Here is a 22,658-nt window from a genome sequence, read left to right on the forward strand (position 1 = left end):
ACAGGGGCTCTAAGCTTTCCACCATTCCATTGAAAAAAATAATAATAATTTGGCTTTAGATAGACTTTATCGAAACAGCATGGGAGACATTGGGAGTAATGCGCGTTAGAGCCGGTGTCAGGGGCTTTGGGTTTGTGTTAATGACATCAGTGTGGGAAACTTCTGAAACCATTCAGAATTCATTGTTATTATATACATTCAACCTGCAGCTGACCTTCTGACCTGCAGGAGACCTCCTCCTGACATGTAACTGACTTTCTGACCCGCAGGTGACCTCCTCCTGACATGTAACTGACCTCCTGAGCTGTAGGCAACCTCCTGAGCTGCAGGTGACCTCCTGAGCTGCAGGTGACCTCCTTCTAACCTGTAGGTGACCTCCTGAGCTGCAGATGACCTCCTCCTGAGCTGCAGGGGACCTACTTCTAACCTGTAGGTGACCTTCTCACCTGTAGCTGACCTCCTGAGCTGCAGGTGACCTCCTCCTGACCCGTAGGTGACCTACTAACCAACCGCTGTCCTCCTAACCTGTAGTTAACCTTTCTTATCTGCCATTGATATCTTTCTGGCCAGCAACTGACCTCCTTTTTGGCTGTAGTTGACCTCATTCTGACCAGCAGATGACTTCCATTGACATTCAAGTTGGCCTAAAAATAAGCGGGAAATGCAAAAACTCCGGTGGGTGTAACAAGATGTCCGCTTCCCCCCCTCCCCCTCACTGTACGAGTGCGGAGGGTGTAGCAAGATGGCGGCGACGGAACGTCACTTCCGTTACACATTCCGACGGGTCGTCGAATCTGACTGAAATGCCGTCGACTGAGACTCAGAGTTGGCGGAAGTTCGTGCCCGATGTGGTAAGCGGGTCGTGTGAACCCGGAAGCGGAAGCGGCAAAGTGTTATTGTTGTTGTGAGAGAGAGAGAGAGAGTTGGGAGACATGGGCTGCGACGGGGGAACCATTCCGAAGAGGCATGAGCTGGTGAAGGGGCCCAAGAAGGTGGAGAAGGTGAGAGGAGGCGGCTGGGGGACCGCGGGGCCCAGTGTGAGGCCCCCTATGTGGTGTGTCCTCTATTACTATGTACTAATACTACCAGAGGAGGACTACAGGGCCCAGCGTATCCTGTCCTCTATTACTATGTACTGATACTATTATAGGAGGACTACAGGGCCCAGCGTGTCCTGTCATATATTCCAGAGGAGGACTACAAGTCCCAGCACCCTCTGACATTTATTATTATGTACTAATACTACCAGAGGAGGACTACAGGGTCCAGCATGACCTGTCCTCTATTACTATGTACTAATACTATTAGAGGAGAACTACAAGTCCCAGCACCCTCTGCCATTTATTACACTGTACTAATCCTACCAGAGGAGAACTACAGAGCCCAGAATCCCCTGTCATATATTCCAGAGGAGGACTGCAGAGTCCAGCATGTCCTGTCTCTATTACTATGTAATAATAATACTAGAGGAGGACTACAGAGCCCAGCATGTCCTGTCCTCTATTACTATGTACTAATACTACCAGAGGAGGACTACAGGGCCTAGTGTATCCTGTCCTCTATTGGTATGTGCTACTACTACGAGGAGGACTGCAGGGCTGGCAGGACTATAGGGTGCGTGGGGGGTATCTCCATGTCTTGCCACCCTTTACTGCATACGAATACAGCCAGGGGAGGACTACATGTCCCAGCATCCCCTGTCAACTAGAACTACAGTGCCTTGCAAAAGTATTCACCCCCCCCCCCTCCTCCTCCCTGGATTTTTACCTATTTTGTTACATTACAGCCTTTAGTTCAATGTTTTTTCTAAATTATATGTGATGGATCAGAATACAATAGTCTAAGTTGGTGAAGTAAAATTAGAAAAATATATACATAAAACTATTTTTTCAGAAATAAAAAACTGATAATTGGCATGTGCGTATGTATTCACCCCCCTTTGTTATGAAGCCCATAAAAAGCTCTGGGGACACCAATTACCTTCAGAAGTCACATAATTAGTGGAATGATGTCCACCTGTGTGCAATCTAAGTGTCACATGACCTGTCATTACATAGACACACCTTTGTGAAAGGCCCCAGAGGCGGCAACACCTAAGCAAGAGGCACCACTAACCAAACACTGCCATGAAGACCAAGGAACTCTCCAAACAAGGAAGGGACAATGTTGGTGAGAAGTACAAGTCAGGGGTTATAAAAAAAATCTCCAAATCTTTGATGATCCCTAGGAGGGCCATCAAATCTATCATAACCAAATGGAAAGAACATGGCGCAACAGCAAACCTGCCAAGAGACGGCCGCACACCAAAACTCACGGAGCGGGCAAGGAGGGCATTAATCAGAGAGGAGCACAGAGACCTAAGGTAACCCTGAAGGAGCTGCAGAGTTCCACAGCAGAGACTGGAGTATCTGTACATAGGACCACAATAAGCCGTACGCTCCATAGAGTTGGGCTTTATGACAGAGCGGCCAGAAGAAAGACATTACTTTCAGGGAGAAAACGAAATGGAACGTTTTGAGTTTGGAAAAAGGCACGTGGGAGACTCCCAACATGTATGGAGAAGGGGCTCTGCTCTGATGTATGGAGGAAGGTGATCTGCTCTGATGTATGGAGGAAGGTGATCTGCTCTGATGTATGGAGGAAGGTGATCTGCTCTGATGTATGGAGGAAGGTGATCTGCTCTGATGTATGGAGGAAGGTGATCTGCTCTGATGTATGGAGGAAGGTGATCTGCTCTGGTGTATGGAGGAAGGTGATCTGCTCTGGTGTATGGAGGAAGGTGATCTGCTCTGGTGTACGGAGGAAGGTGATCTGCTCTGGTGTACGGAGGAAGGTGATCTGGTCTGATGTACGGAGGAAGGTGATCTGGTCTGATGTACGGAGGAAGGTGATCTGGTCTGATGTACGGAGGAAGGTGATCTGGTCTGATGTACGGAGGAAGGTGATCTGGTCTGATGTACGGAGGAAGGTGATCTGGTCTGATGTACGGAGGAAGGTGATCTGGTCTGATGTACGGAGGAAGGTGATCTGGTCTGATGTATGGAGGAAGGTGATCTGGTCTGATGTATGGAGGAAGGTGATCTGGTCTGATGTATGGAGGAAGGTGATCTGGTCTGATGTATGGAGGAAGGTGATCTGCTCTGATGTATGGAGGAAGGTGATCTGCTCTGATGTATGGAGGAAGGTGATCTGCTCTGATGTATGGAGGAAGGTGATCTGCTCTGATGTATGGAGGAAGGTGATCTGCTCTGATGTATGGAGGAAGGTGATCTGCTCTGATGTATGGAGGAAGGTGATCTGCTCTGATGTATGGAGGAAGGTGATCTGCTCTGATGTATGGAGGAAGGTGATCTGCTCTGATGTATGGAGGAAGGTGATCTGCTCTGATGTATGGAGGAAGGTGATCTGCTCTGATGTATGGAGGAAGGTGATCTGCTCTGATGTATGGAGGAAGGTGATCTGCTCTGATGTATGGAGGAAGGTGATCTGCTCTGATGTATGGAGGAAGGTGATCTGCTCTGATGTATGGAGGAAGGTGATCTGCTCTGGTGTATGGAGGAAGGTGATCTGCTCTGGTGTACGGAGGAAGGTGATCTGGTCTGATGTACGGAGGAAGGTGATCTGGTCTGATGTACGGAGGAAGGTGATCTGGTCTGATGTACGGAGGAAGGTGATCTGGTCTGATGTACGGAGGAAGGTGATCTGGTCTGATGTACGGAGGAAGGTGATCTGGTCTGATGTACGGAGGAAGGTGATCTGGTCTGATGTACGGAGGAAGGTGATCTGGTCTGATGTACGGAGGAAGGTGATCTGCTCTGATGTATGGAGGAAGGTGATCTGCTCTGATGTATGGAGGAAGGTGATCTGCTCTGATGTATGGAGGAAGGTGATCTGCTCTGATGTATGGAGGAAGGTGATCTGCTCTGATGTATGGAGGAAGGTGATCTGCTCTGATGTATGGAGGAAGGTGATCTGCTCTGATGTATGGAGGAAGGTGATCTGCTCTGATGTATGGAGGAAGGTGATCTGCTCTGATGTATGGAGGAAGGTGATCTGCTCTGATGTATGGAGGAAGGTGATCTGCTCTGATGTATGGAGGAAGGTGATCTGATGTATGGAGGAAGGTGATCTGATGTATGGAGGAAGGTGATCTGATGTATGGAGGAAGGTGATCTGATGTATGGAGGAAGGTGATCTGGTCTGATGTATGGAGGAAGGTGATCTGCTCTGGTGTACGGAGGAAGGTGATCTGCTCTGGTGTACGGAGGAAGGTGATCTGGTCTGATGTACGGAGGAAGGTGATCTGGTCTGATGTACGGAGGAAGGTGATCTGGTCTGATGTACGGAGGAAGGTGATCTGGTCTGATGTACGGAGGAAGGTGATCTGGTCTGATGTACGGAGGAAGGTGATCTGGTCTGATGTACGGAGGAAGGTGATCTGGTCTGATGTATGGAGGAAGGTGATCTGGTCTGATGTATGGAGGAAGGTGATCTGGTCTGATGTATGGAGGAAGGTGATCTGCTCTGATGTATGGAGGAAGGTGATCTGCTCTGATGTATGGAGGAAGGTGATCTGCTCTGATGTATGGAGGAAGGTGATCTGCTCTGATGTATGGAGGAAGGTGATCTGCTCTGATGTATGGAGGAAGGTGATCTGCTCTGATGTATGGAGGAAGGTGATCTGCTCTGATGTATGGAGGAAGGTGATCTGCTCTGATGTATGGAGGAAGGTGATCTGCTCTGATGTATGGAGGAAGGTGATCTGCTCTGGTGTATGGAGGAAGGTGATCTGCTCTGGTGTACGGAGGAAGGTGATCTGGTCTGATGTACGGAGGAAGGTGATCTGGTCTGATGTACGGAGGAAGGTGATCTGGTCTGATGTACGGAGGAAGGTGATCTGGTCTGATGTACGGAGGAAGGTGATCTGGTCTGATGTACGGAGGAAGGTGATCTGGTCTGATGTACGGAGGAAGGTGATCTGGTCTGATGTACGGAGGAAGGTGATCTGGTCTGATGTACGGAGGAAGGTGATCTGGTCTGATGTACGGAGGAAGGTGATCTGGTCTGATGTATGGAGGAAGGTGATCTGCTCTGATGTATGGAGGAAGGTGATCTGCTCTGATGTATGGAGGAAGGTGATCTGCTCTGATGTATGGAGGAAGGTGATCTGCTCTGATGTATGGAGGAAGGTGATCTGCTCTGATGTATGGAGGAAGGTGATCTGCTCTGATGTATGGAGGAAGGTGATCTGCTCTGATGTATGGAGGAAGGTGATCTGCTCTGATGTATGGAGGAAGGTGATCTGATGTATGGAGGAAGGTGATCTGATGTATGGAGGAAGGTGATCTGATGTATGGAGGAAGGTGATCTGATGTATGGAGGAAGGTGATCTGATGTATGGAGGAAGGTGATCTGATGTATGGAGGAAGGTGCTCTGATGTATGGAGGAAGGTGATCTGCTCTGATGTGTGGAGGAAGGTGATCTGCTCTGATGTGTGGAGGAAGGTGATCTGCTCTGATGTATGGAGGAAGGTGATCTGCTCTGATGTGTGGAGGAAGGGGCTCTGCTAACTTTTTGGCCATCAAAGAAAACGCTATATCTGGCGCAAACCCAACACATCACATCACCCAAAGAACACCATCCCCACTGTGAAACATGGTGGTGGCAGCATCATGCTGTGGAGATGTTTTTCAGCAGTCAGGACTGGGAAACTGGTCAGAGTTGAGGGAAAGATGGATGGTGGTAAATACAGAGATATTCCTGAGCAAAACTTGTAGCACTCTGTGAGTGATTTGAGGCTAGGACGGAGGTTCACCTTCCAGCAGGACAATGACCCCAAACACACTGCTAAAGCAACACTTGAGTGGTTTAAGGGGAAACATGTAAATGTGTTGAAAATGGCCTAGTCAAAGCCCAGACTTCAATCCAATAGAAAATCTGTGTTCTGACTTGAAGATTGCTGTTCACAAGCGCAAAACCATCCAACTTGAAGGAGCTGGAGCAGTTTTTGCGAGGAGGAGGAATGGGGCAAAAATCCCAGTGGTGAGATGTGGGAAGACTCATAGAGAGACTTATCCAAAGCGACTCGGAGCTGTGATATCCGCAAAAGGCGGCTCTACAAAGTATTGACTTTAGGGGGGTGATTAGTTATGCACATTGGACTTTTTCTGTTATTTTTTTCCTATTTGTTGTTTGCTCCACAAAAAAAAATCATCTTCAAAGTTGTGGGCGTGTTCTGTAAATTAAATGATGAAAATTCTTAAACAGTCCATGTTAGTTCCAGGTTGTGAGGCAATAAAACACGAAAAATGCCAAGGGAGGGGGAGGGGGGGGGGGGGGGGTTTGGGGTGAATACTTTTGCAAGGCACTGTACATATGCTATCAGAGGAGGATTGCAAGGCCCAGCATGCCCTGTTAGAGCCCCTATTGGGAATGTGAGGTATCTGTGTCCTGTCATCCAATACGATGCACTAAAGTGGCATGAAGAGGACTGAAAGTCCCAGCATGTCCTGTCAGAGATCCCCCCCCTCCCATAAGCTGTATGTAGTGATAAGTGTCCTTGCCATCCATTTCCATGTAAAGTGAACACTGCAAGTCCCAGAATGCCCCGCAGCAGAGAGCCCCCATCAGTGTGGGAAGAACATGATCTCAATACATAGAAGAGACTGTATTGCCCATATAACTGCTGTAGGCAGCACAGCTCCTGTCAGCACCTTCATGTCCAGGGGCTCCTTTGTCTTTCAGATTGATAAGAATGCAGAGCTGGTTGCCCGCTGGTATTACTGCACCCTGAGCCAGGAGAAGCTGAAGAAGCCTATTGTGTCCTGTGAGCTGGGCAGGTAGGTCCCGTGTGGGGTCATCATTGTGAGCTGGGTAGGTGGGTTCTGCGTGGGGACATCATTGTGAGCTGGGTAGGTGGGTCCTGTGTGGGGTGTCAGCATTGTGAGCTGGGTAGGTGGGTCCTGTGTGGGGTCATCATTGTGAGCTAGGTAGGGTCCTGTGTGGCGTGTCAGCATTGTGAGCTGGGTAGGTGGGTCCTGTGTGGGGGGTCATCATTGTGAGCTGGGTAGGTAGGGTCCTGTGTGGGGTCAGCATTGTGAGCTGGGTAGGTAGGGTCCTGTGTGGGGTCAGCATTGTGAGCTGGGTAGGTGGGTCCTGTGTGGGGGGTCAGCATTGTGAGCTGGGTAGGTAGGGTCCTGTGTGGGGTCAGCATTGTGAGCTGGGTAGGTGGGTCCTGTGTGGGGTGTCAGCATTGTGAGCTGGGTAGGTGGGTCCTGTGTGGGGTCATCATTGTGAGCTAGGTAGGGTCCTGTGTGGCGTGTCAGCATTGTGAGCTGGGTAGGTGGGTCCTGTGTGGGGGGTCATCATTGTGAGCTGGGTAGGTAGGGTCCTGTGTGGGGTCAGCATTGTGAGCTGGGTAGGTAGGGTCCTGTGTGGGGTCAGCATTGTGAGCTGGGTAGGTGGGTCCTGTGTGGGGGGTCAGCATTGTGAGCTGGGTAGGTGGGTCCTGTGTGGGGGGTCAGCATTGTGAGCTGGGTAGGTAGGGTCCTGTGTGGGGTCAGCATTGTGAGCTGGGTAGGTGGGTCCTGTGTGGGGTCAGCATTGTGAGCTGCGTAGGTGGGTCCTGTGTGGGGTCATCATTGTGAGCTAGGTAGGTCCTGTGGCGTGTCAGCATTGTGAGCTAGGTAGGTCCTGTGTGGGGTCAGCATTGTGAGCTGGGTAGGTAGGGTCCTGTGTGGGGGGGGTCATCATTATGAGCTGGGTAGGTAGGGTCCTGTGTGGGGGGGGGTCATCATTGTGAGCTGGGTAGGTAGGGTCCTGTGTGGGGGGGGGGTCATCATTGTGAGCTGGGTAGGTAGGGTCCTGTGTGTGGGGGGGTCATCATTGTGAGCTGGGTAGGTAGGGTCCTGTGTGGGGGGGTCATCATTGTGAGCTGGGTAGGTAGGGTCCTGTGTGGGGGGGGTCATCATTGTGAGCTGGGTAGGTAGGGTCCTGTGTGGGGGGGGTCATCATTGTGAGCTGGGTAGGTAGGGTCCTGTGTGGGGGGGGGGTCATCATTGTGAGCTGGGTAGGTAGGGTCCTGTGTGGGGGGGGTCATCATTGTGAGCTGGGTAGGTAGGGTCCTGTGTGGGGGGGTCATCATTGTGAGCTGGGTAGGTGGGTCCTGTGTGGGGTCAGCATTGTGAGCTGGGTAGGGTCCTGTGTGGCGTGTCAGCATTGTGAGCTGGGTAGGTAGGGTCCTGTGTGGGGGGGGTCATCATTATGAGCTGGGTAGGTAGGGTCCTGTGTGGGGGGGGGGTCATCATTGTGAGCTGAGTAGGTAGGGTCCTGTATGGGGGGGTCATCATTGTGAGCTGGGTAGGTAGGGTCCTGTGTGGGGGGGGTCATCATTGTGAGCTGGGTAGGTAGGGTCCTGTGTGGGGGGGGTCATCATTGTGAGCTGGGTAGGTAGGGTCCTGTGTGGGGGGGTCATCATTGTGAGCTGGGTAGGTGGGTCCTGTGTGGGGTCAGCATTGTGAGCTGGGTAGGTGGGTCCTGTGTGAGGTCAGCATTGTGAGCTGGGTAGGTGGGTCCTGTGTGGGGTCAGCATTGTGAGCTGGGTAGGTGGGTCCTGTGTGGGGTCAGCATTGTGAGCTGGGTAGGTGGGTCCTGTGTGGGGTCAGCATTGTGAGCTGGGTAGGTAGGGTCCTGTGTGGCGTGTCAGCATTGTGAGCTGGGTAGGTAGGGTCCTGTGTGGGGGGGGGTCATCATTATGAGCTGGGTAGGTAGGGTCCTGTGTGGGGGGGGGGTCATCATTGTGAGCTGGGTAGGTAGGGTCCTGTGTGGGGGGGTCATCATTGTGAGCTGGGTAGGTAGGGTCCTGTGTGGGGGGGGTCATCATTGTGAGCTGGGTAGGTAGGGTCCTGTGTGGGGGGGGGGGGGGGGGGTCATCATTGTGAGCTGGGTAGGTAGGGTCCTGTGTGGGGGGGTCATCATTGTGAGCTGGGTAGGTGGGTCCTGTGACCAGTAGGTAAGTGGTTTTAATAAAGCGGTTTGTGGTGGTTGTTTTTCCTCATTGTTTTTGTCCTCCCACAGGCTGTACAATAAAGATGCCGTCATTGAATTCCTGCTGGACAAATCTCCAGACAAGCCTCATGGCGATTCCGCGGGTCACATCAAGAGCATGAAGGTACCGACACCCCCCTTCCCTGACATCATATCGTCTTTTTAGGAAATTGTATTAACCTGAAACTACATTCTATCTGAGCACCACAAAAAACTGTTATAATTTTTATTATTAATATAAAAACAAATATAAGCTAAAAAAAAAAATATATATATATATATATATATATATATATATATATATATATATATAATTTTTTTTTATTTATTTTTTTAGCACAAACTGACGCTTTTTGGGGAGTGTACAGCTTGTATAACAGTGTCAATTTGCTGTCCCCTCAAAATAACTCAACACACAGCCATTAATGTCTAAACCGCTGGCAACAAGTCAGTACACCCCTAAGTGAAAATGTCCAAGTTGGGCCCAAAGTGTCAATATTTTGTGTGGCCGCCATTATTTTCCAGAACTGTCTTAACCCTCTTGGGCATGGAGGTCACCAGAGCTTCACAGGTCACCACTGGAGTCCTCTTCCCCTCCCCCATGATGACATCACAGAGCTGGTGGATGTTGGAGACCTTGCGCTCCTCCACCTTCCGTTTGAGGATGCCCCACAGATGATCAATAGGGTTTAGGTCTGGAGACATGCTTGGCCAGTCCATCACCTTTACCCTCAGCTTCTTTAGTAAGGCAGTGGTCATCTTGGAGGTGTGTTTGGGGTGGTTATCATGTTGGAATACTGCCCTGCGGCCCAGTCTCTGAAGGGAGGGGATCATGCTCTGCTTCAGTATGTCACAGTACATGTTGGCATTCATGGTCCCCTCAATGATCTGTAGCCCCCCAGTGTCGGCAGCACTCATGCAGTCCCAGACCATGACACCCCCACCACCATGCCTGACTGTAGACAAGACACACTTGTCTTTGTCCTCCTCACCTGGTTGCCCCCACACACGCTTGTCACCATCTGACACCAAATACCTTTATCTTGGTCTCATCAGAGCACAGGACATGGTTCCAGTAATCCATCTCCTTAGTCTGCTTGTCTTCAGCAAACTGTTTGTGGTCTTTCTTGTACATCATCTTTAGAAGAGGCTTCCTTCTGGGACGACAGCCATGCAGACCAATTTGATGCAGTGTGCGGCGTATGGTCTGAGCACTGACAGGCTGCCCACCTCACCCCCCCCACCCCTACAACCTCTGCAGCAATGCTGGCAGCACTCATACGTCTATTTCCCAAAGACAACCTCTGGATATGACGCTGAGCACGTGACCTCAACTTTTTTGGTGGACCATGGCGAGGCCTGTTCTGAGGGGAACCTGTCCTGTTATACCGCTGTATGGTCTTGGCCACCGTGCTGCAGCTCAGTTTCAGGGTCTTGGCAATCTTCTTATAGCCTAGGCCATCTTTATGTAGAGCAACATTTCTTTTTTTCAGATCCTCAGAGAGTTCTTTGCCATGAGGTCCCATGTTGAACTTCCAGTGACCAGTATGAGAGAGTGAGAGCGATAACACCAAATTTAACACACCTGCTCCCCATTCACACACCTGAGACCTTGTAACACTAACGAGTCACATGACACCGGGGGGAGGGAAAATGGCTAATTGGGCACAATTTGGACTTTTTCACTTAGGGGTGTACTGACTTTTGTTGCCAGCGGTTTAGACATTAATGGCTGTGTGTTGAGTTATTTTGAGGGGACAGGAAATTTACACTGTTATACAAGCTGTACACTCACTACTTTACATTGTAGACAAGTGTCATTTCTTCAGTGTTGTCCCATGAAAAGATAGAGGAAAAGATTTACACAAATGTGACTGAGGGGTGTACTCATTTTTGTGAGATACTGTATAGATAAAATATATTTGGGGGTTCTAAGTAATTTTCTAGCAAAAACACAGAGATTTAATTGTAAACAAAAAGTGCCAGAAAAAGCGCGGTCCTTAACCACTTGCCGACCGCCGCACGCCGATGTACGTCGGCAGAATGGCACGGGCAGGCATAAGGACATACATGTACGTCCTTTGCCTCCCGCGGGTCGGGGGCCCGATCGGGCCCCCGCCCGGTGCCTGCGGCGGTCGGTTTTCGTTCGGGAGCGATCCCGGACGAGGGGACGGCCATTCATTCATGGCCACCCCCTCGCGATCGCTCCCGACGAATGGAAATCCCCGGTGACATCACTTCCTCTCCTGTAATGTAAACACAGGAGAGGAAGTGATGTATTCTCTCCTCTGTGTCGGTATTTTTCGTTCCGACACGGAGGAGAGCGGATCGGTGAGTTGCACCAACACACCCCACACACAGTAGAACATGCCAGGCACACTCACACCCCCCCTTTACCCCCCGATCACCCCCCCAATTACCCCTGCCCCCCAGTCACAGTGACACCAATGTCATTTTTTTTTTTTTTTTTTTGCATTGGTGTCATTTGTGACTGTAATAACTGTTAGGGCAGTTAGGGTTAGCCCCCTTTAGTTCTAATGTACCCCCCTAACCCCCCCAATAAAGGTTTAACCCCGTGATCACCCCCCGTCGCCAGTGTCACTAAGGCTGGGTTCACATTGCAGCGGTTTATGAGAACGAATGTGATTCGCACCGCACTGCAGTGCAAATCACATCCGATCTCTGTGCGATTCGAGTTCAGCCATTCGCCGCACCCGCCGCACCCGCCGCAAATTCGCACGGGACCCTTTTTTTGGCCCGCAGCAGAATCGGATCGCATGGGTGTTCACACCATGCGATCCGAGTTTGCAGATCGCACTGCGATATGCGAACTGATCTGGGGGTGTCAGTAACATTTCACTGACACTCCCAGCAGTTCGCATAGGGCAGTGTGAACTGCCGCCGGGAGGCATGCGATGCGGGAACCCGCCGCGGATTCGCGGCGTTTCCGCATCGCTCCAGTGTGAACCCAGCCTAATAAGCGATCATTTTTCTGATCGCTGTATTAGTGTCACAGGTGACGCTAGTTAGGCAGGTAGGTATTTAGGTTCGCCGCAGCTTTTTATAGCGCCAGGGACCCCCATATACTACCGCATAAAGCCCCCTGATTGCCCCCTAGTTAACCCTTTCACCTGTGATCACCATATAACTGTTACAGGTGACGCTGGTTGGTTAGTTATTTTTTTATAGTTTCAGGGCACCCGCCATTTATTACCTAATAAAGGTTTAACCCCCTGATCACCCGGCGGGTGTCATTTGTGACTAATAACTGTTAGGGCAGTTAGGGTTAGCCCCCTTTAGTTCTAAGGTACCCCCCTAACCCCCCCAATAAAGGTTTAACCCCGTGATCACCCCCCGTCGCCAGTGTCACTAAGGCTGGGTTCACATTGCAGCGGTTTATGAGAACGGATGTGATTCGCACCGCACTGCAGTGCAAATCACATCCGATCTCTGTGCGATTCGAGTTCAGCTATACAGATAGTATGGCTGAATTCGTGTCGCACCCGCCGCACCCGCCGCAAACTCGCACGGGACCCTTTTTTTGGTCCGCAGCAGAATCGGATCGCATGGGTGTTCACACCATGCGATCCAAGTTTGCAGATCGCACTGCGATATGCGAACTGATCTGGGGGTGTCATTAACATTTCACTGACACTCCCAGCAGTTCGCATAGGGCAGTGTGAACTGCCGCCGGGAGGCATGTGATGCGGGAACCCGCCGCGCATTCGTGGCGTTCCCGCATCGCTCCAGTGTGAACCCAGCCTAATAAGCAATCGTTTTTCTGATCGCTGTATTAGTGTCACAGGTGACGCTAGTTAGGCAGGTAGGTATTTAGGTTCGCCGCAGCTTTTTATAGCGCCAGGGACCCCCATATACTACCGCATAAAGCCCCCTGATTGCCCCCTAGTTAACCCTTTCACCAGTGATCACCATATAACTGTTACAGGTGACGCTGGTTGGTTAGTTATTTTTTTATAGTTTCAGGGCACCCGCCATTTATTACCTAGTCTCACTAGTGTACCCCTAAATTTAGGGGTGTCTACTTTCCAAAATGGGGTCATTTGGGGGGGGTTTGTGCCATCTTGGCATTTTTATGGCCTTCAAAACTGTAACGCCCTTAGAAAGCCTGAAGGCGGTGCTTGGTTTTCGGGGCCCCGTACGCGGCTAGGCTCCCAAAAAGTCCCACATATGTGGTATCCCCGTACTCAGGAGAAGCAGCAGAATTTATTTTGGGGTGTCATTTCACATATGCCCATGGCATGCGTGAGCAATATATCATTTAGTGACAACTTTGTGAAAAAAAAAAAAAAAAAAAAAAAAGTTTGTAATTTTCCCGCAACTTGTGGCAAAATATAAAATATTCCATGGACTCAACATGCCTCTCAGCAAATAGCTTGGGGTGTCTACTTTCTAAAATGGGGTCATTTGTGGGGGTTTTGTGCCATCTTGGCATTTTATGGCCTTCAAAACTGTAATAGGTAGTGAGAAGTGAAATCAAAAATTTACGCCTTTAGAAAGCCTGAAGGCGGTGCTTGGTTTTCGGGGCCCCGTACGCGGCTAGGCTCCCAAAAAGTCCCACATATGTGGTATCCCCGTACTCAGGAGAAGCAGCAGAATTTATTTTGGGGTGTCATTTCACATATGCCCATAGCATGTGTGAGCAATATATCATTTAGTGACAACTTTGTGTAAAAAAAAAAATAAAAATTTTTTTTTGTCATTATTCAATCGCTTGAGGCAAAAAAATAAAATATTCAATGGGCTCAACATGCCTCTTATCAATTTCCTTAGGGGGTCTACTTTCCAAAATGGGGTCATTTGGGGGGGTTTTGTACTGCCCTGCCATTTTAGCACCTCAAGAAATGAGATAGGCAGTCGTAAACTAAAAGCTGCGTAAATTCCAGAAAACGTACCTTAGTTTGTAGATGTGACAACTTTTGCGCAAACCAATAAATATACAATTATTGACTTTTTTTTTACCAAAGACATGTGGCTGAATACATTTTGGCCTAAATGTATGACTAAAATTGAGTTTATTGGATTTTTCTAATAACAAAAAGTAGAAAATATCATTTTTTTTCAAAATTTGCGGTCTTTTTACGTTTATATCGCAAAAAATAAAAATCGCAGAGGCAATCAAATACCATCAAAAGAAAGCTCTATTTGTGGGAAGAAAAGGACGCAAATTTTGTTTGGGTACAACATTGCATGACCGCGCAATTACCAGTTAAAGCAGCGCAGTGCCAAAGTGTAAAAAGACCTCTGGTCATTTACCAGCAAAATGGTCCGGTCTGAAAGTGGTTAAAGAGGAGTTTCCATTTGAAAAAAAAAAATTAAGTCAGCAGCTACAAATACTGCAGCTGCTGACTTTTAATAATTGGACACTCCCCTGTTCCAGGGTCCAGCGATGCGGGGGTTTGAAGCTCCGCTCGTCCACCCCCCCCCCTCCACTCCACTCGGCGGCGCCGGCTTTGCAACTGTCGGCACCCACTGCGCATGCGCGAGCCACGCCGCGTGCCATGATTGGCCGCGCAGTCATCTGGGACCTGTCGTGTGTCCAAGATGATTGACAGGAGGGAGGGGGCAGAGCTGAGCCCTTCCTGCGCCGAGGGGGAAGTGATGTCGCCAGCCCAGGCACTGAAGGAGGCAGACTACAAAGGACCCCCTAGCAACAGGCATTTAGAGGTAAGTTTAAAAAAAAAAACATTTTTTTTTCCAAATTTTTATTTTTTGTGCAACACCATTTTTAAGTGGATCTCATAGCAGAACATAGAAGAGTCTTTTGATATAGAGAATTATTCTCTCTCACTTTTAAACATTTTAGAAGCTTCACTTTATTTGTGTCTGTTGTTTTTCAGAACATCATTGAATTGAATCTGAGTGACAACCCAGCATGGATGGGGGACAAAGGCAACACCAAAGGGGACACATACGACGAGCAGCGCGCCCAGTTCATCTGCCCAGTGGTTGGACTGGAAATGAACGGCAAACACAGGTAGATGTTTTGGTCCAAGCTAAGCCCCTGGCAGATATATATATATTTACACTTTTTCACTGTATTTATTAAGAGCTCATTTTGTGTAGGGGACAGAAGACACCATTTTACTTCCCTGATCCTGCGCCCCCCCCCCCCCCCACAATTTAGTGATGTTTTTTTCCTTCGATTTCTTCAGATTCAGAGCAAGGTTATTACTCTTCTCTGGTCTGGATGATATCAGAACCCTAGAGCCCTGAGGATTCTGGAATCTCTGGATCTGCTGGGGATCTCCTTTTACTGTTCCTCTAGACTAGTGGACTCCAAACAGTGGCCCGGGGGCCAGATGCGGCCCTTTGCTTGTTTGAAGCACTATTTCATTCACTGACACCAATGAAGGGGCACAATTCCTCACAATAACACCAATGCTGGGGCACAGTTCCTCCCAATGACACCAACGATGGTGCCCAATTACACCAATGATGGGGCGCAATTCCTCCCAATGATACCAATGCTGGGGCACAGTTCCTGCCAATGACACCAACAAAGAAGCCCAAAGACGCCAATGATGGGGCACAATTTCTACCAATGATGCCAAGACTGGAGCTCTATTCCTACCAATGACACCAATGATGGGACACAATTCCTCTCACTGAAACCAAAGATGGGGCACTACTGATGCTGGAACATTTTCTACTCCCGGTGGCAACAGTGTGCAGGCGTCAGGAGGGAAAAGCTGAGATCCCCGCTGACGTCATCCCGCTCCGGGCACTGCAGAGGGAGGGGCCACAGATGTCAGCAGAGCGAAGTGGGAAGAGCCGAGATCCCCCCACTGACGTCAGCCCACTCCGAGCACTGAAGAGGGAGGGCCGGGAGTAGAGGAGAAGACCTTGGGTGGGTCAGCGGCGGCTGTGGATGGGGATTTTGCATGATATTTGCAGGGGTGGCCACACTGCACCTTATGCCAATGGGGTCGTTTTACAAAGCGGATTAAATTATTATTGTTTTAAGATCTTGACTAGGGCTTATTTTCGGGGTAGGGCTTATATTGCAGCCCTTCCCGATAATCATGCTAGCTCTTATTTCCGGGGCAGAGCTTATTTTCAGGGAAGTACGGTAACTATACCTGCAAAAGGGGTCGGCCGGAAGTCATCTAGCAGGACTTAATTTTCTGACTAAAGTTCCACTTTAATATTCAAACAAACTCTAATGTCCATTCATGTCTCCATGCTTTTATCTTTTGGTTAAGAAATCATTGTGAACCCCCCCCCCATGAGTAAAGGCAGATGAGTCTTGTAGTATTTACCTCATGGAATCAATCTGCCCTTAGCTCAGGCATACAGACAGGAGGGTGTGCTTAGCGGAAAAAGCTCCTCAGAACATCAGATGTCAAGCGTCCCCTCCCCCCTCCCTTAAATCACAGTTCACCCTCATCCCCTTCCCCCTTATGTTGTGCTGCTGCTGGAGACTGTTGAGATTATGGGGAGGCGGAGATGAGGTCACTGCGGCTGCACAGAGAGGCGTAGCATCTATAGGAGGAGATCTGTTCTCTCTGCTGAATCCTGAGACCCAAACTATAGAGACCTAAATGTAATTCTCCATCACGTGTGATAACTAGCCGCTATTGGCGCCGTTCTGCTGCATCTAGCAGGTAGGGAGGCGGCGGTGTCTCTTGTCTAATATGGTTTTGTTTTGGCGAGTGTTTTTTATTATAGAGGAAGTTGGCTGCCCTGATATATTGCATGTCTTTGTTCCTCTGCAGATTCAGTGTGCTGAGAGGGTGCGGCTGTGTGTTCTCTGAGCGCGCCCTGAAGGAGATCAAGACCGACGTCTGTCACAAGGTAAAGGGACCGACAGGACTGTTTTTTTAGGTGCTGCCAAAGTTCTGGTTTATCCCATGGTGACAGAAGTCACTTACCTCAGCCATTTTTTATTTTTTTTTTATTTTTGTCCTAATGTGTCCTTGTGAAAGGAATTTGGCAGGTAGGCAGGATGGTTTTCATTCCAACAGGTACTGTCTCTGATACACCTTTATTACTTGCACTCACCGGCCACTTTATTAGGTACACCTTGCTAGTACCAGGTTGAACCCCCTTTTGCCTTCATTCTTGGTGGCGTAGATACAACAAGGTTGTTGGATACGTTCCTCAGAGAATTTGCTCCATAGTGACCTGGTAACATCATCCACCACATCCCAAAGGTGCTCTATTGGATGAGATGTGGGGAGTGTGGAGGCCATTGGAGGACAGGGACCTCATTGTCCAGTGGTGAGATGATTGGAGCTTTGTGACATGGGGCATTATCCTGCTGGAAGGAGCCATCAGAAGATGGGGACACTGTAGTCATAAAGGGATGGACATGGTCAGCAACAATACTCTGGTAGGTTGTGGTGATTAAACCATGCTCAATTGGTACTAAGGGGCCCAAGTGTGCCAAGAAAATACCCCCACACCATTACACCCCCCAGCACCAGCCTGAACCGGTGATGCCCCATCCCCCACACCATTACACCCCCACCACCAGCCTGAACCGGTGATGCCCCATCCCCCACACCATTACACCCCCACCACCAGCCTGAACCGGTGATATCCCACCCCCCACATCATTACACCCCCACCACCAGCCTGAACCGGTGATACCCCATCCCCCACACCATTACACCCCCACCACCAGCCTGAACTGGTGATACAAGGCAGGATGGATCCATGCACCAAATTCTGACCCCACCATCTGAATGTCGGAGCTGAAATCCAGACTCATCAGACCAGGAAACATTTTTCCAATCTTCTATTGTACAATTTTGGTGATCCTGTGCTAATTGTAGCCTCAGCTTCCTGTTCTTAGCTGACAGGAGTGGCACCTGGTGTGGTATTCTGTTGCTGTAGCTCATCTGCTTCAAGGTTGGACGTGTTGTGCCTTCAGAGATGTATTCTGCATATCTTGGATGTAACGAGTGGCTATTTGAGTTACTGTTGTCTTTCTATCATCTGGAACAAGTCTGCCCATTCTCCTCTGACCTCAACCAGGCATTTTCCACCACACAACTGCCGCTCACTGGGTATTTTCTCCTTTTTCCCACCATTCTCTGTAAACCCCGAGAGATGGTTGTGTGTGAAAATCCCAGAAATACTCAGACCAGCCCCTTTGCCACCTTCAACCATGCCACGTTCAAAATCACTTAAACCTCCTTTCTTCCCCCCCCCCCCCCCATTCTGATGCTCGGTTTGAACTTCAGCAGGTCGTCTTCACCACGTCTAGATGCCTAAATGCATTGAGCTGCTGCCATGTGATTGGCTGATTAGCGATTTGTGTTTCCAAGCAATTAAACGGGTGTACCGAATAAAGTGGCCAGTTCAGTGTATATCTGGTTTCTCACCATTAAAGTATAGATTACTCCAAACTTTAATCTGATTCCACTTGCGGAACTAAACCCATCGATTTACCATTTAAAAAAAAAACAGTTACATCCCGGCATCTGCCAGGAATGCTAACTGTCATATTGGTTGTGCTCTTAAAACATACTGTCAAACCATCAAATGTCTGGTGTCATAACTGATCACATGTGCAGCACCATGGAATTTGCACATCAAACGGAGGCCAAGATGGCGGCTTTCTTGGCTGAAAATGATAGGAGGGCATAGCTCCGCTATAGCGCCACCCATAGACTTCACTGGGCAGCCAAAGTTTTCTCTGAGAGTATGCACATTGCCCGCTCCTATTACAGAGACCAAGCTAGCAACGGGCGCTTTCGGTCCCCCACTAACGATCGGTAGCAGACAGGACCGGTTGCTGTGCATGTGACAGCCGGTCACATGATCGCTGATCCTTCACGCCCCCCTGAGTTTACAGACCTCAATAAAAGGGACACTGGGGCTGGGTTGGGTATGGGTTAAGAATCATTAGTGTTCCTGTATGAATATGGTTCCTATTCAATCTAGCCTCTAATGAGAGTGCCATTTCCCCGTGGTTTCTGTTTCAAACTGACCACTCTAATCACAGAAGCAGATCCATGCTGGTGCGGTCAGCTTGCATCCATGAAATCAGTGCTGGGAGTTGTAGGATGCCATGCCTGACACGTGGCATGCCAGTACCTTCCTTGGTCAGCCTTGTGGCCATACGCCTGCCCAGCACTCGTCCATTAAGGGCGCACGGGCGTGCCCCCCCCCCCTGTCTATTGCCTCTCCTTCTCTATCCATACGTTTGACTCCTTTCAGGACACCGGGCCATGGATTCCAATGTGGGGGGGGGGGGGTTGTTTGTTTTTTTTTCTTTTTAATATTTATTTTTTATTTTGAAGCATCGGTTAAAGCCGCAGGCTCTAATAGGCTTCGATATAGGGGGGGGCTCGGGTCGCAGAGAGTGTTAAAACAGCAAATCAATATTCGCTGTTGTAACACTGATCCTCCTCCCAGCTAGGGAAGGAAGGTGGTTTTGACACCGGTCACCTGAATGGCTGAAAGGACTGGCAATTCTATTGGATGCCTAGGAGAAGGAAGAGGAAGGGAGGAGCTGGAAGCCACCACGAAGGAGAGGAATCTGAGCCCTGCTGCTGCACTGCCACCCGTCATGATTGGGTAAGTGCCGGAACTGATCGGCAAACGGCAGAGGAGGGGGGGGGGGGTTGGGTGGTTGTTTGCCCCCCCCCCCCACAAAAAATACCAGCTGCCTCTGCCAGCACTGTTTGACAGTGATTTCCATCTGAAGCCCTGCTGTCATGACTGCAGCTGAGGGGAGAATATACTGCCCCCACAGTGTGTAAGGCCACGCCCCAATCTATGGTGGAGTGAGATGTGATAGGCCAGTGATGGCGAACCTTGGCACCCCAGATGTTTTGGAACTACATTTCCCATGATGCTCATCCACTCTGCAGTGTAGTGGAGCATCATGGGAAATGTAGTTCCAAAACATCTGCAGTGCCAAGGTTTGCCATCACTGTGATAGGCACATAACTACCGAATAAAAAAAAAAAAAAAAGAATTTAAAAATATATATAAAAAATATACATCCCATAGAATACTAATTGCTCTATTGTAATGGCCTTCTAATGTAGTGTGTTCACAAAAATACTTTAGGCAGTTATGGCTATAATAAAGTAAAACTGCGCTAGTGAAATACAAAAGTGAATCCCCACCTCCTGGGGAACACAACAAAAGTCTTCCCAGATGTATAGGACTCTCAAAATTTATAGAGAAGTCCTAAATTGCATGATGTAACAGCAGTCATTAATTAGCATGGCTCAGGCTTCCATAGAAGAACCACCAAAAAAAAAAACACGTTTTTATACCACTTATTTCTCGGCTCGGCGTCCCACTAGCACCATGTTAAAAGAAAAAAGGAGACCATGCGCTCCGCAATAACATAAAAATCCAATGAATTGATTTATTAAAAGAAAATAATTGCACTTGCATATGTTAAAGCTTCAAACAGATGTATAATTCAGGCTGAATCACACTTCGGGGACACGCCCTGTTGCCTGATGACGTCACCGTATGTAGCTCCTCTTGCGCGTTTTGTCAGAGTTTGACGTCTTCCTGGGCAATTAACAACTTTGACAATCGGCTTGGCCTCCTTTTTTGCCAATTATCACAGCTTATGTTGCTTTCAGAAAGGGCAGAGGACTTTTCCACTTGTTTTTTGTGAATGGGAGGAAAAGGTGTTTCCGCTAGAAAAACCGATCTAAATCTCTGTGTGTGTGTTTTTTTTTTTTTTTTTTTTTTTTTTTATTTTTTTTTAGCCCTATAGTGTCAAGGGGTCAATAATGCCTAGAGGCCCAAGGCAAATTTAACAGTGACAACCTGACAGCAACTCTGACTAATTTGGATACCCAAGTATGTTTTATAGACATTGCAATTCGTTTAGTTCCGAATTTTTAGTTTAACAAATTTTGAAAAATTCTTTAATTTGGAAATATCTGAATTAACGAAAACCTATTATTTTTGACAATTTTTTTTCTGAATATTCGTAATTTCCAATTTTTGGAAAATTAGTAATTCAAATTCCGGAAATAAGAACGAAAATTAGAAAACATGAAAATTCAAAAATCTGAAATAGCAAACTAACTAATAACTTAATTACTAACTATTAAATTTATAGGTATTGGAATTTCCTTTTCAAATTTGGCTGTTGGTGAACGAATACGAATTTATCTGAAATAACAAATTATCCGAAATAACGAATGCCGTATCTACGAATGAAATGTAACAAATTATATCAGGGGTTGACAAATTTGCTTGGAATCTAGGAGCCAGCTAAAAAAGTTAGGAGCCAGGTCCGTGACGGCGATCTGGACCTGTCCCTGGCCTGACATGGAGACGAGTGAGGGGAAGATAGCCCCCAGCCCCCCACATATGAGATCACCCCTCATTGGACACACCGCTCGAGTGCTAAATGGCCGCTGTGATTGGTCATTTAGCATGATCTGTGATTGGCTGTATCCAAGGGACACGGCCAACACAGAACTTCCCCGATGCTCGCCCATGGCGGCGTGCAGAGGGGAAGTAAACAGGAGGATGTCTAGGGACGCCCTCCCGGCAATTGGTGTCCGCGCTGTAGACATCTTTCGTCTATAGCGCGGGCACGAAGTGGTTAACAAAAGAATGTGACTATTATTTCCGACATATTCCCGCTCATTTACTGCCATTTCCCTGCTAAGGGTTAGATCAGGTCCGCCTGAAAAACTGACAGGTGAACCTGATCAGACAGCCCTTGTGAAAGGGGTCAAGCAGAGAGGATTACAAATAATATTTTTTTTTTCCTTAATTAAAATAATTTTTTTTTTTTACTTTTTACAAAAAAAAAAAAAAATTACAAAAAAAAAATATAAATATATATATATATATATATATATATATATATATATATATATATATATATATATATATATATATATATATATATATATATATTTAAATTAATAAATGTAATATATATATATATATATATATATATATATATATATATATATAATATAATGAGAAGCCATTTACCAGCCACCACACACTGTTGGGCAAAAAACAGGCAGGGGTGCTTCACTCCATTAGGAATTAGCATTATTGGAATAGGGTGTAATTTCTACATCCACCACAAGATGGCGCCAGACTACCGAAAGATTTTAGAAGGCCGCAAAGCCGCGGCCTCAATTACTGGCCGGCGCGGCCCGATGGAATTGCGCGGCGGAGTTCGGGGTCCAGATGGAGACAGGATACCCCAGCAGCGTTGCCCCAGTCGCCAGGACACGAAATCTAGGCGCAAATGCGACCTGGCGACCGGGGTTTGTCGAGCCCTGAATTATAATAATAATAATGATTTTTTCTTATTATTTTTATTATTTATTCCATTTGTGTAGACACGTCATTCGTTATTTCATATAATTCATAACTTCGGATAAATTCGTGTTCGTTACGTTCACTAACAGACAAATTTTGAAAGGAAATTCCAATACCTATCATTTATTAGTTAAGTTGTTGCTAGTTGGCTATTTAGATTTTTCGGATTTTCTGTCGCTCCTGATTGGCTCAGATACAGAATGAGGACGGGAGCCCTGTGTGTCTCTGAGCGGTGGTCCTGGAGCGAGCATACACGAGTGCATACAGGAGTGATTCCATAGCAGGCAGCTTGAGGGCACTCAGTGGGAGGGAT

At 48.0% G+C, this 22,658-nt stretch overlaps 1 protein-coding gene across 6 annotated transcripts in view; it reads left to right on the forward strand.

Annotated features, from left to right (window-relative positions):
- Window positions 1–844: 844 nt before the first annotated feature.
- Window positions 845–22,658, forward strand: part of RTF2 (replication termination factor 2) — a 56,926-nt gene continuing 35,112 nt past the window's right edge. For all 6 annotated transcript variants that reach the window (XR_013263624.1, XR_013263626.1, XR_013263625.1 and 3 more), the window contains exons 1-5: window positions 845–1,001; window positions 6,746–6,840; window positions 9,077–9,170; window positions 14,905–15,041; window positions 16,783–16,861. Coding sequence is in view for 1 of the 6 variants with exons in the window: in XM_077460571.1 (XP_077316697.1) it covers window positions 933–1,001; window positions 6,746–6,840; window positions 9,077–9,170; window positions 14,905–15,041; window positions 16,783–16,861 (474 nt within the window). In the remaining 5 variants the exon portion in view is untranslated. The remainder of the gene's footprint in view (window positions 1,002–6,745; window positions 6,841–9,076; window positions 9,171–14,904; window positions 15,042–16,782; window positions 16,862–22,658) is intronic.

The sequence above is a fragment of the Lithobates pipiens genome, unplaced genomic scaffold, assembly GCF_037356315.1.
Source record: "Lithobates pipiens isolate NorthernLeopardFrog02 unplaced genomic scaffold, aLitPip1_a1.2 Scaffold_28, whole genome shotgun sequence".
Lineage (NCBI taxonomy): Eukaryota > Metazoa > Chordata > Amphibia > Anura > Ranidae > Lithobates > Lithobates pipiens.